The sequence below is a fragment of the Gekko japonicus genome, unplaced genomic scaffold (assembly GCF_001447785.1).
Source record: "Gekko japonicus isolate JY-2015 unplaced genomic scaffold, Gekko_japonicus_V1.1 scaffold798, whole genome shotgun sequence".
NCBI lineage: Eukaryota > Metazoa > Chordata > Lepidosauria > Squamata > Gekkonidae > Gekko > Gekko japonicus.
The window spans coordinates 340,213-354,389 of NW_015168072.1; the positions used below are offsets into that span (position 1 = coordinate 340,213).

At 43.5% G+C, this 14,177-nt stretch overlaps 1 protein-coding gene across 2 annotated transcripts in view; it reads left to right on the plus strand.

The window, feature by feature from the left end:
• HOXB3 (homeobox B3) overlaps window positions 1-1,244 on the plus strand; it is a 6,736-nt gene extending 5,492 nt beyond the window's left edge. For both annotated transcript variants that reach the window (XM_015414620.1, XM_015414619.1), the window contains one exon: window positions 478-1,244. In XM_015414620.1, coding sequence (XP_015270106.1) covers window positions 478-1,244 — 767 coding nt within the window. The remainder of the gene's footprint in view (window positions 1-477) is intronic.
• Window positions 1,245-14,177: the final 12,933 nt, after the last annotated feature.

The following is a 14,177-nucleotide window of genomic DNA, read 5'->3' on the forward strand; positions in this document are numbered from 1 at the left end:
ATTGTGCATATTTGTAACAGTCATTCTTTGGCAAGTATCTGTTTAAAATCTGCTTCTTCCAGTCCTGCATGTGTTTGATTTTGCGTGCTGGCTAAACCCTCCAAAACAACCCAAAACCAGGGATACAAATGTTGCAAGGCTGCGTACACAAGCATCTGATTAATTTTGCTTTCCAAACACTGCCCACTTGCCAGACGTAATTTCCTTTGAAAGGGTCTGCTTCAAAATAATCGACTCCCAAATAAATAGCCCTGGATTCCTTTTCTGCATGACATGATCAAATTTTCATAAAGCGAGGGGGCAGCTTTGGAGAACAGAACTCTTAATAAATGACATGATTATGGAGTGGGGACTGGAGGAGAAGGAGGGGAGGCTGAAGTCTTCTCGCCTGTTTGAGGATTTATTAAGAGGCCTGTGCATTCAATTTTCTGCATGTAAGTAATTATCTTTGATTTCATTTCCCGACCTTCTTTCCAGAAAGCTGCAGCGGTGAGAAAAGCCCTCCAGGCTCCTCGGCTTCCAAGAGGGCCCGCACTGCTTATACGAGCGCCCAGCTGGTCGAGCTGGAGAAGGAATTCCATTTCAACCGCTACCTTTGCAGACCCCGCCGGGTGGAAATGGCCAACCTGTTGAATCTCAGTGAGCGGCAGATCAAGATCTGGTTCCAGAACCGGAGAATGAAATACAAAAAGGATCAGAAGTCAAAAGGCTTGGGGTCTTCTTCCGGGGGGCCTTCCCCCACCGGAAGCCCTCCCCAGCCCATGCAGTCCTCTGCTGGGTTCATGAACGCTCTGCACCCCATGACTTCAAACTATGACGCCCCGTCTCCGCCCTCCTTCAACAAACCCCACCAGAATGCCTACGCCATGCCCACTGCCTACCAAAACCCCATCAAAAGCTGCCCCACCCAACAGAAGTATGCCAACACGGCACCCGAGTACGATCCACACGTCTTACAGGGTAATGGAGGAGGCGCCTACGGCCCCCCTAATATGCAAGGCAGTCCCGTGTACGTTGGTGGCAACTATGTGGATTCTATGCCTGCTTCTACTCCTTCTCTGTATGGGCTGAACCCCCTCCAGCATCACCAGCCGCCCAGCATGGAATACAACGGGGCTCCTCAGATGGGGTCCAACCAGCACCACGGACCTTGCGAGTCTCATCCCACATACACAGACCTTTCCACCCACCATGCTTCTACTCAGGGCAGAATCCAAGAGGCGCCCAAACTGACCCATCTGTGATGAGGGACAGGACAGACTGGGGGGGGGAGTTAATGAAGAACTGGAACCAGGGGGGCAGGTGTTGGGTGGGTGGGTGGGTTGGTTGATGGTGTAGGGGGAGTGTCAGTGGGCTCTTCCTTCAAAAACATTTGTGTTGAAACCTTTTTTAAGTTTGGAAATGGTTACCATCAGGACCAATCACCAATGCTTCTTGCCACCCTATTGGAAATCAGGGTCCATTCAGGGCTAGCTTTCTCACTAGTGCTGCGATTTCAGAAAGAGGATTTTTAAGCCTCCCTGGAAGTCACATGATTTCACCCAGAAGCTTTTCCACCAATCCAATTCTCAGGTCTATAGGGGAGACTTGTGATTCCACAGCACGGAAGAAAGTGCTCTCAGGCATGCTCACAGTGTGATTTCCTTTGAATTCCAAAATTGAGCATTTTCTTGAAAAACAATAAAGAGAAAAAGAACAGGTCCTATGAATAGGTCTAAGAGACCCCCCGCCCCCTTGAAAGAAGTCATCAGTTAAAATGGATTTGTAGACTCAGTAGGATTTCTTGGTCTCTGTACGTTTCCCTTAGTCACTTTAAGATCTTACTGCCTGACAGTGTCACCCAAAGCAGAGTTATATCCTCCTAAGCCAGTTAAAGTCAACGGTCACAAAAGGATGTGAACGTGGCAGAGGGTGGAGCCATGAACATGGCAGTTCTAAACATGTTCCATCACCTCCTGAAGAAATACACATCCCCAGTACTATGTGGGCTGATCTGGTCACTGAGGCAGTTAAAAGGTGGTGGCAAAATTCTGGACCATTTCAAAGTGAAGGCTGGGTCTCATTTCCTGAATGCTATCCACCTCCCAAAAGTAATCTCTGCCAGCAATAAAACTAGTGTGTCTTCCTGATCTGCTAGTTTTTATTTGCGATGAAGCTGTTGCTGTTTTGAATAAAGAGGAGAATTCAGACATAACCCCCCCCCACCTTCAATCTGAAGTGGCCCAGTACTCTGCCAGCTCATTCTAATACCCCATTCAGAGGAGCATGTAAAAATTATTCTCAAGAAAAACAGCATTTCAAATACTGTCATTGTAGGTGAGGAAGCACTGGAATTAAGGAAGGTTACTTCTTTTGAAGTGGAGCTGTTGCTAAGTCTGGATGGGACAGACTACTCCCACAGTAGCCCCAGTGAGATCACAGTAGGCTGAATAAACAAGGCATAAACCTTGCCCCAAGCTTTCTCTCAATGTATTAATGTGGATATTTATACCCCACCTTCCTCCAGACCCAAATTAGTCATGTGGTCTCCTACTCCTGTTTGGCTGAGAGGCATTGATTGGTCCAGGGTCACCCAATCAACTTCCATGGCAGAGTGGGGATTTGAACCTGGGTCTTCCAGCTGCCAGTCCTCCACTCTAACTGCTATACCACACTGGCTCTCAGCCAATGCTCCTTCTAAGATGTGGAGTCCTGTGAGCAAAAATGCTACTTTCTGAGCTACTGGCATTAAAGCTGTGAGCAGGTGATTTGGCTATTGCATAAATTAGTTTGCTCTGGAGCCATCTATCCTGAGCTAAGACAAAAATGTGTGAGCCAGAGGCTAAAAAACCTGAGGTAGCTCACACTAACTCAACTTAGAGGGAACACTGCTCTCAGCATTCTTCTACCATTTTTGTGTGTGGTTATAACCTGAATGGCAAAACTAAAGGTCATGAGTAGGTAAAATGTTGAATGTAATGGTAATTATTCCATATTTACAAGACACACATAAACTATAAAATAGCTCTCGTTTACATATGAGCCTTTCATTTTAACTAGAATACCAACTGGTTGGTTGATAAATCTATTTAGATGGCTTGAGATTATACCATGCGGCCCTAGATACACTTTCTTGGCCATGGGGCCTATTGAAAAGGTAACTGGGCACAGTCCTGCCGGAAATTCTCTTGAGCAGTTTCAAATCAGTGGGTTTTGTACTGGGGAACTTGCCTAGTGGCTTTTTCTTGTATGGATTGGAGCAGTGTTCCCTCTAAGTTGAGTTAGTGTGAGCTAACTCAGAGTTTTCTAGCCTCTGGCTCACACATTTTTGTCTCAGCTTAGGAAGGATGGCTCCAGAGCAAACTAATTTATGCAGTAGCCAAATTGTTTGCTCACAAGTTTAATGCCAATGGCTCACAAAGTAGAATTTTTGCTCACAAGACTCCACAGCTTAGAGGGAGCATTGGATTGGAGTGCCCCAAAGCCAAATACCCTTGCATGTGTAAAGGGCCATGGCATCCCCGGCAAAGAGCTTTGAAAGCAAGTGACAAGCAGGTTTGCCATTGTCTTCCTCTGCAGAGTCTTCCTTGGTGGTCTCCCTTCCATGTACTACCAACCCTACTTAGCTTCCAAGGTCTGATGAGACTGGACTATACTATGCCTGCCTTCCCTCCAATACCTTTGACTGGAATTAAATCTAATTTCCATGTGGACTAGCACATTAAACTGTTTAAAACTGCAAACTATAGTTGCAATCCTAAAAACACTTCTCTGGGAGTAGGCCCCATTGATTAAAATGGGCTTCTGTATAGACCTGTTTAGGCTCGCTCAATATGCTGTTGAAGACAAAAAAATACATAGATATCAGGCTGGGTGGCTTAGAACTACCAAGGGGCGGATTTCTCAATCCTTTGAAAATACCTTTTTTGGAATCTATTACATGAATAATAATTCTGGGTAGCCAATTAAGGGATTCCAAGTTTGTGTTTCATATTTATCTTTCCCCTGAGGTTTCAGCACAATTTTTTTTGAATGTAGAAAAGGGTGCTGATTTTTTTAAAAAAAGGAAATAATTCAAACAAAATATATGATTTAATTTCTTTTTTGAAGGGAAAGAAATCTTACAATATGCACACGAAGTTGTGGACCTGGGTCTCGAACACATGGCCTATTCTTAAAACTATGGACCCTCTTCCCAATCTAAGTCACAACTGTATCAATACACAAAAGGGTACCCAAGAGGTTGAGTAGGAAGCTGCCTTCATGAAGTCTTCTACTCCCACCTTCTCCCTACAATCTGTTGAACTGCCCCTTCTAAATTGATACTGGGCCACTCTCTCCTTCCCCTTCCCCTCATGTCACAATCTGAGAATGTCCACCATAGCCAACACTTCAGAGTTTAATTTCTTCTCTGCCTCCCAGTATCTCCCCTTGCTTTCAAGAACTGGGGGAGCGGAACAACATGGGGTGCTAAGGTTGTTACCCTCCAAGTGGGGCCTGGAGATCTCCAGCCATTAATCTCCAAATCAGTTCTCTTGGACAAAATGGCAGCTTTGGAGGGTGGAGTTTATGGCACTGTACCCTGTTGAGGTCCCGCTCCTCCTAAACCCCACCCTCCCCAGGCTCCACCCCCAGAACCTCCAGGTCTTTCCTCACCCAGAGTTGGCAACCCTAGGTGTCCTTTAGCAAAAGGAATTTCTAAAGTGAAACTGGAGTTTCTTCTTTTTTTAATAAATGTGGAACAAGGGTCCAAACTGAAAAAAGGAAGGAAGAAAATTTTGGCATGTGTGCCCATTTTGAGCTCTCCTTCCTCACGATGAAGCGGCTATCCCCCTTTCTTTAGGGCCCCTGAAAGGCGGGAAAGCCCCTCACTCCTAAAAGGCGTCTTGGCGTCTGTCTGTGTCTCCTCTTCTCTTGAACGTGAAAACAGGGTATATTTGAACAGAAGCTGATATGTCGCCAAACGGAAACGGAAGTAAACCGTCCTTTGGGGAGGGGAAGGCAGGGCGGATTCTTACTGACGCTTCTTATTGGGCCTGGCATATTTCTTGCACTTAGAGTTTACATTTAAATGGGTAGATATACCAACTTTTGAAGGGCACCCATTGGAGACGACATTCAATGCAGGTGCGTGTGTGCGTGTGTTCCGGTGAACATTCATATATATAAATACAAATATATATATTATATATTTATTTGTTATAGCCAGTTTTAAACTATTTTTTTCTTTGTATTATTTATCCCCAACATTATGTATTTATAAGAAAAATGTACTTTTTTTTTTAGTATTTACTTGTTATAAAAGAACATGGTGTTTCCCCCCTTCCATTGTACAACCTGCCTTTCTCTCTCTTTCTGTCTCTCTCTTTTTCTTTTCTTTCTTTCTTTTTTTTAGTTATTGTAATTTAGGGGAAAAACCAGTAGTTACCTTCGTACTTAAAAAAAAATAACGTGTTTAGTTCTATTGGAGGCATGAAAGAAGAGCCAGACTGTAACTGTATAGACCTGAGTTAGAAGAAACTAGCTAACCCCCCCTCTTCTTCCCTTTCTCCACCACTTCTCCTTCGCCCTTGTTTTTTGAAACATTTTTTAAAAATTTATTTGTTCTTTCACAGTAGATTACTTGATTTCTTTGCTTAAGGGTCGTCTGTTGAACAATTCTTGAATAAACTTTCTGTTCTTAATTTGTTGGTGTCCCATTGGTGAGCTATGAAAGCAGCCGTACAAAAGGGAGGCAGGATCTGCAGCCATAAAAGGGAACAACTATATTTAAAAGGGGGGGGGAGGGGAAAATATTCTATTTTTTTTAGACATTAACAAGAAAGACATTTGTCTATTCCCTCCTCTCCCGCTTCTCCCTTAGGAGACCTGCTTTTTATTTTACAGCTTATAAAATGGGAACACTTTTCCTAGCTGATGGTGTTTACTTAAAAAGTTAATCGCCAGGGGCTTCATTTCTCCTCTTTCTCCCCCCCACCCACCTCCTTCCTCCGCCTTCCCACCCCCTTCCCTTCCACTTTGGAAAATCTTGTTCGAAGGAGTCTCACGCCAATTAAAATTACCCATCATCTTCTGTTGGATACAAAGAACTGGGGGGGTCACGTGTCGTCCAGGCTAAACAGCCATTGGATCTAAAATGAAAACAAAGGAAAATGATTAATCATAACAAAAGGCACACGGGGCTTTCTTGCTGAAATTAAAGCGGGGGGGGGGGGGAAACCTGTCGTGAAATTAAATACAATTAAATCACTAAATAAACCCAGCAAGGAATAGAAGGCAGATGCTCCTTGCGGTCTTATAGGAGGGGAAGGGGGGGAGGGGACTGTGTGAAAGCCAGAAGACAGATAAGATAACGGCGCGGCTAATTTGTATTTTATGCTCTTAAACCTTTTTTAAAAGGGGGAAAACGTTTCTTTTATATATATATATATTTTACAAGCAGCGCGTTTCCATAAAACTTTTATGATGTTAAGAGAACCGAATATAAACTGGCTTGTCAAATTAGCACGTCACATTTATACGGCTGTAAAGAGCAACGAAAGGCAAAACTACAGGCTTGGCGGAGATGAGATCTTGGAGCGGGGGGAGGGCAGACATGGCTGTCTGTGCCTGGCCAGGTCTGGCTAGGTGCCGCCGCTATCCCCACCCACCGCGGCCAGCAACACTGGCCTAGAGCCTGTTAACATCGAAGGGAGGTCGTTTCCCTTCTCTCTGACCCACTCCCCATTTAATGTGCCTTTACCGTTTGCTTACGAAAACCTCCTTTCTTTCCCCTTTCCCCTGGGACGCAAGGGGAGGGAGGACTGACCGACCTTCTCTTTGGAACTGGGAAGTCTGGAATAGGGTGGTCTGTGTTTCTAATTCAGGATCTTCAGCACAGCTCTACCCATCTGCCTTCCCGTCTATCCATGTATCTCTTACACTAAGAAATAAAACTGCCAAATCATTTGGTCTGCTGCAGAAAAGCTTCTGGTAAGGACCATCCATGGTCCTTCTGTGGCACTCCTCATTTTCAGTATGCATGTAACGGGCTGGATCCTGCTAACTTTTTGAGGCAATTTCAGTTTTCTTGCTTAGGGTGGGGGCCTTGTTCCGTGACTTTTGTACAAGTTGGCCTTATACAAGGGGGCCTTCTTCCGTGACTTTTGTACAAGTCAACACAGCCTTTTTGAGTGGTCCAAGAGGAAGCCTCCTTACTTGTTCATCACCAGCAAAGCTTGTTGGATCCAACCCTAAGAACTGGATTCTTGTAGGCTCTTCATTCCCTGGACACAATTTTGCCCAATATGTATGGTAATATTTGTTTATTAATTGATTGCATTTATATCCCACCCTATCCCATGACCGTAGACCATTGATGAATAATACTATCTACATGGACTGGCAGCAGTTTTCCAAGCACCCGGAGAGAAGCCTTTCTCAGTCTTGTTTTCCTAAAATCCTTTCTGCCCACAATGCCAGGGATTAAACTTGGGATTTTATGTTCTCTGAGTCTCTGACACTGAGTTATGGCCCCTCTGCACTCTTAGTCATAGGCCTGATTCAAGTGTTGCTATGGCAGTGTGGGAGCCCCTTCAAAGATCGTAGCAGTAATGTCTGCAAAGAGGAATCATGTGGATCAGATGCCAGTTCCTGGAAGCCAACAATACCAATGTGGGAACGATTTCACTCAGCCCACATGATTCATGTTTACAAGGCAGAGTCAAAATAGATATTATGTAGGCTGTGCGTAAATGCTTATCCCTGTAAACATTCTGTGCATATCCCATCATGCAAGCACCTCATTTGTGCATAGAATTGGCTCAGGGTTCATGGGTAGGTTTACCATAGCAGCAACAAACCCACCTAAGCCATTCTTTGATAGCCAGTTAACCCTACTTGCAAATGGGTCAGATCTGAGGATGTGTGTTTATACATGACAGGGCACAGGTGGAATAATTTCAAGAGGGAGCCTTTTAGCAGTGGCTACCATCACATAGCCCTGACCTGGATAGGTCAGGTTAGCCCGATCTCATCAGATCTCGGAAGCTAAGCAGCGTTGGGCCTGGCTAGTATTTGGATGGGAGACCTCCATGGAATGCCAATGCTGTGAGATAGAGGCAGGCAACGGCAAACTGCCTCTGAACGTCCTTTGCCTTGAAAACCCTGTGGGATCACCATAAGTGAGCTGTGACTTGATGGCACTTTCCACCACCACCATCTCATATGTTGATACTGAGGACCTGAGGCATCTCCTGTTTTTGCTGGGGTTGCACTCTTCCTAAAGGAACCGGTTCATAGCTTGGGGGTGCTGCTGGACCTGGGGCTCCTGAAGGATAAGCAGGTGGTCACAGTGGCCCGGGGTGCCTTCCACCAGCTGTGGCCATTCCTGAGCAAAAAAGCTCTTATCACTGTGGTGCATGCCCTGGTAAGATTAGACCACTGCCATGTGTTTCACGTTGGGCTGCCCTAGAAGAATCTTGAACCTAGAAGAACCCTGAACCTAGAAGAACCTGGAGCCTGCTTGTGGGGTAGGGTAGGATATAAATCTCAAAATAAATAAGATCAAGAGGAAAGGCAGAGTATAACTGGTTTGTTTGATTGCATATTAATTAATTAATTTGGTAGCTACAATTACTACAGAATGCTTCAGCCAGAATGCTGACTGGATGGGATCATAGGGACCATATTGTGCCAGTCTTGTTTGATCAACACTGGCTCCCGATTTGCTTCCATGCCCAATTCAAGGTATCGACCTTTAAACCCCTATAGGCTTGAGGGCAACATACCAACTCCCGCTGAAGCTACCCAACCAGTATGGTCGTCGTTGGAGGCCCTGTTTGGAGTTCTCCCACCATCCGATGGGTAACAACTAAAGAACGAGCTGAGCCATCTCAGTTGTAGCACAGAAACTGAGGGTTTCTCTCTCCAGGGTGATTTGTTTGCCTCCCATTATCGCTGCCTTCCACCAGTGGGTGAAGGTTTTCCTGTTTTGTTTGGTATTCTGTCAATGACTCTCATCTGTCTTCCTTTCTGCTTATGCAGATGTGTCTATGTGTTTGTGGTTCGCTGTATATGTGTGTGCATTGTAAGGTTTCCTTTAATGTTTCACTGTTTGCTGCCCTGAAGATTCTGAACTGGGTGGAAAGGTGGAATAAAAATGTTTCAAATAAATAAATACATCTCCCATATCACAGATGAAACTAGACCCATCCCACAAACAACACAGGAGTCTGGCCGTAGTTGTCGTAGCCAATTTTTAGCTGCAGTCCTCTGCAGGACTACAGTGGAATAACTGGTCCTAGACTGAATCCCTAAGAAAGAACACCAAGCATGCGAGGGAAGGGGGGTTGGATCCAGCTGGCTTTTTCACTTAATCTGACCCACCTCACGTGGCTTTTGCCCATGCAAGTCCCATGGTTCTCAGTATAACCATTCTGGGTGGTCAAAGAAGTTCTCTCCTCACTTTTTCACCAGCACCAAAGATGGCTGGATCCAACCCTGCCTATTGTTTTGCACCCACTATTAGAAGTTATTTTTGGTAATGTTTCACATGGGAATTGCGTCTGACCTCAAACTCTCAAACAGAACCATTGACTTTAGTAGGACTACTCTTGAGGAAAATTGAATCATCCATATACAATTAACATCATTTTTTTTAAAAAAAGATTTGTCCTAGCAACTATTGTTGATCTTCTCCATGCAACTCTTTTTAATTAATATGGGAGGCAAGAATAGATTATTTCTACGGACAGGCATAAACCACAGGCCGGAGGGCTTTGCGTTAAAAAATTATTTTAATTCTGTTTTCGATTTGGTTTCTGTTTTTTTTGTCAGTATATTAAGTTCCACTAATCATTATAGCCTTCATGCAACAATAAATAACAACTGGGGGGGGACCCTAAAGTACCCCTTCCTCCTTTGTCCATGACTGTAGCTGGGTTATGCTCATCCATGCAAAGCGTAATTTAATATTCTGTGATGCTATAATTTAAAAGCATAAGAGCGTGGAAACATTGATTGGGATCTGATCAAACAATAGTCAAGAAGGGACGGCCCCCTCATCCCCCCCCCCAACATCATTTCCCTGAATATGATTTTATGGAGGATATAATTGAGCTAAACTCATGGTCATGGTGTTGGTCAGATATGCAAGGGTCTCCTGAAACAGACTTAAAAGACATGAATCTCTTGTTACCCAAACAGTCCACTGCCCTGCATGCCACTGGCATAAATAAAATGTTTTGCAGTCATAGAAGGCATCAGGAGCTTGCTGCAACCCCTGCTTGGCAAGTGCCACTAGAAACCAGTCTGGTTTGGCCTCCTAAACCATGAGCTCAGGACTGGAGGTAAGTCTGAGATGCATTCGTTTGGAAACATGTTCTCACATGTGGCATTCTGGATTAGAAAAGCTCCTTCCATTCTTTATTTTGTTTTCGGCCTTTTTCTTTTCGTTGCATTGAGCAGACAAATTGGTACGGTTTATAGATCTAGATGGTCAGCCGTGTTGGTCTGAAGCAGTAGAACAAATGTAGAGTCCAGTGGCACCTTTGAGACCTACAAGATTTTATTCAAGGTATGATGAGCTTTCGTGTACATGCACACTTTTTCTTTTTGACAGAAAGGGGTATATGAAAAAGTGTGCATGCACACGGAACCTCATACCTTGAATAAAACTTTGTTGGTTTTAAAGGTGCCATTGGACTCTAAATTTGATATGGTTTATGTTTTTGGTACTTTCAGATTGTCTCTTAAATTTGCAGTAGATGCAGGATAAGTGAGGGTTAAATGGTTCCAGGGTTCCCAGAGGCCTCTCCTTCAGAGAATGCACACGAAAAAAGTTCACATTTCAGCAACCGTATCAACAGCCTGAAAGATCCTCTCCCCTGTTACACACACACACACTCCTACATTCTTTCCAACAATGATTGCAGATAGAAATCTGGGTTCGACTGATGGAAAAAGTACAGATCATTATCCATGGTGATTCTTGACTGGCTATTTGTTTCTCAAGCTAGACATGTTACTGAAGTCTGGAGGGGGAAACAGTACTAAGGCTGAATATTTTAGTTCTCTCCCTTTTGAACCCTCATCCAGAAAAAAATATCCTACCAGCCATTCCAAAATCTGTCACACTTCAGTGAACCTGCTTTACTAAGCCTGTATTTCCTATTTTTGCAGTATCTACTTCCTCATGATATTTCAGCTTCTCCCCCCCAGTGAAGTCACCTGTATCCTTGCAATAATTTTACTTCTTTACATAAGCCATCATGAGAAACTCTTCCACACAAAATCATTTTCCCTGAAAAAATCCCGTCTATGAGTGCCAAACTCTCTGTACACTTAGGATGATTTAAATAAGTTGCACCAAACCATCTGTATGCTCTTGAGTCTTGACATAAAGTCATTTTGTGCAGGTTTATGACTACAAAGCCCATTATGCAGTGTCACTGTGAACAAAATATGAATGGATAACAATATCCAGGGCCTTCAATGGAAGTAAGCAATTAACAACATGGGGGGACTAGCTAGGCCAATGAAGCCAACTGCCATTGGATCAGGCAAAGCGATTTTGTGTAAAATTTTCCTATTTTTTGGTCTGCAAAACTGGCACTGTAAAATGGGCATGCCACCTATAGATTCTATGCCTGAGTGACTCAAGTACTGGAAATCAATTATATTTCAAACAACTTGTCCAATTCCTTCCCCCATGCCCAATATTCTTTCAGTACACCCCAATATAAACAAATAGAGAACCATATCTCCTTCTTTGCTTTTAGGTCAAGAAATCCTTTGAAGAAAGAGTAGACTACCCGAGAAGTTTGTACGGACTTAGGCTTATGCACAACTTTCACCATTCAGAATATCACTGTAATAATACTGACTCTCATCTTTGTGTTATTCTTAGAAGGGTTGTACAAAGTTTGAAAAGGGTCTGTCCTACACAGACTCCAGTCCTCAAAAGATATGCTTGGTAGTAGCATACCACAATTGCCAACAACAGCGGGAGGGCGGGCTTCAGAGCCATGAAGGAAAAAGAGAAGAAAAGAAGAAGAATCCAGCGATATATGTTGCCTTTAAGTTCCATCAATTTGTTCCTATGACACAGATGTCATGAATCCTTCTCTGGAAATGGAACAAAATCAATGAGATTTAGAAGAGCTTCACTTCACTTGTACTGTGCCCTTGCACAATTGCTTCCATTACTGTGTGGTAATAGTGATGCAAAAGAGCTTCACTTTACTTGTACTGTGCCCTTACCTTCCATTACTGTGTGGTAATAGTGATGCAACTGGTAACAATCCCATTGCTAGTTGCGAAACGCCAATTAACATGGAAATCTTAAACACAGGGTGAGGGCTAGACCCCTTTCCCCTCAATTTCACCCAGAGTTCCCCCCTGCTACAGCCTCCATCCTGTATGGCTTTTGTCTATCCATGTCTCAGGATCCCCAGCATAATCTTTTGGGGTGTTCAAAGAGGACCCCTTTGACAGAAAGGGGAAAGCTGGTGGGATCCCACCCCTAGCCTTTGAACAACATGTTTTGCTATAGTTTTGAACACACCATTTTCCTGAGTGCAGCGAAGGACACAGTCTTGGAATAATTGAAGGTGCTTGAATATTTGTGCAAATATTTCTGTCTTGAGGACTATGTTTTCCTGGCCTTTTGCACTTCATGACTTTTTAACCCTATCATGCGCACACACATACACAGAGTGAGTGTGTATGTAAACCTTCAATTTAGGATTCACCCCAATGCATCTGATGAAATGTGCTGTACTCATGAAAGTTGCCACAATAGATCTGTTTGACTTTATGCTGCCACAAGACTCTTATCTGTTTGTTTCTTTGTTTGTTTTGGAAATATCCGTAGGTTATTATCCTAATGCTAATCTGGTTATGATCATGTATGCCACATTCACATACATAGATTTGGGAAAGGGTGTGGGGTTGTTATTGTTTTGCCACTTTTAGGATTCTTGTTACCCCAGATTTAGGGGTTTCTACTTCCTGAGGATTTGAACTGACAAATTTTCCTAAGCTTTCCTGACTTCCTCACTGAAGTTTTCCAGCCTGCTTCCAAGTAAATTTGTGGAAGGAGTGGGTGGGTGGGAGAAATGAAAGGCGCTTGAACACACCAAGCCCTCCAAACGTGTTAATAGAATTTCCTTTGGATTCCTTAATATATCCGTTTTTCTTCTCCAGTCTCAAAAGTGTCTTTCTTCGCACCTTTCCCCAACCATTTTCTCATCAAACCTGTGAATAAATCTCCTCTCAGGAATTCTGATGAACGCCCAAATTCTTTAGGGTGTTAGTAAAGCCTGGGCTGTCAGAAGTCTTTGGTGAGAAAAGATTGATCACTTCTCTCTCTCTTCTTCTCCCCCACGCTCTCGCTCTACTCTCTCCTTCTCTATGCCTGTGTGAAACTGCCAAAAAGAAACAAAATCCGCCTGGAAATATTCTGGGTTACTAATTGTGAACTCTCATTGCTGTTTTTGTAAAACACAGACTCTTAAAGCTCAGTTGATTGGGTCTGGGTGTATGTAGAGGAATAGGGAAGGGAGATGTATTATCTTAATTTCTTTTTTAAAATACTTTTAAAGACAACCCTTTTCGTAATCCTTGCCAGGGGGAGGGGAGGGATTTTTTCCTACCAGGTCTCTCCCCACCCCCCCAAATCACTTAAAAAGTATCAGTTGCAGAAGTCCTAGAACAGGACAGCTTCAAACAAAAGTTTTTCAAACCAACTTTCATACTGACCTGAATTTGCCAGCTGTGCTACTTAAAAACAACAACAAATCCAAGTAGATTTTCAACCCTGATCTTCCTCCAGGTTTTTTTTTCTGCAGTTTTTAGTGTCTCTCTGGTTGTGAAACCAAAACATTTGTGATTTTACTGGGAGGAGTCCTTCTTCTTCAGCCTTCACGCCTGTCCTTTGTCCTTTGGGACAAGAGGCATGGTTCCTTCTTCTCTGATTCCTTCCTGGATGGGATGGCTACCAACAGCTATAGCCCTGGTAGTGCAGCAGGAGCTAAAAAGTCAAACTGGAGCCACCAGCCGCTCTCCACCTCTCTCCTCATGCAAACCTTCCAGGGCATTTTCTTTTGGACAGCGTGTTTGTAGTCAACTGAACACCAAAATTCAGTAAGGTATTCCAAAGTCCTGCTTCTGTTTATTATTATTATTATTATTATTATTATTATTATTATTATTATTAT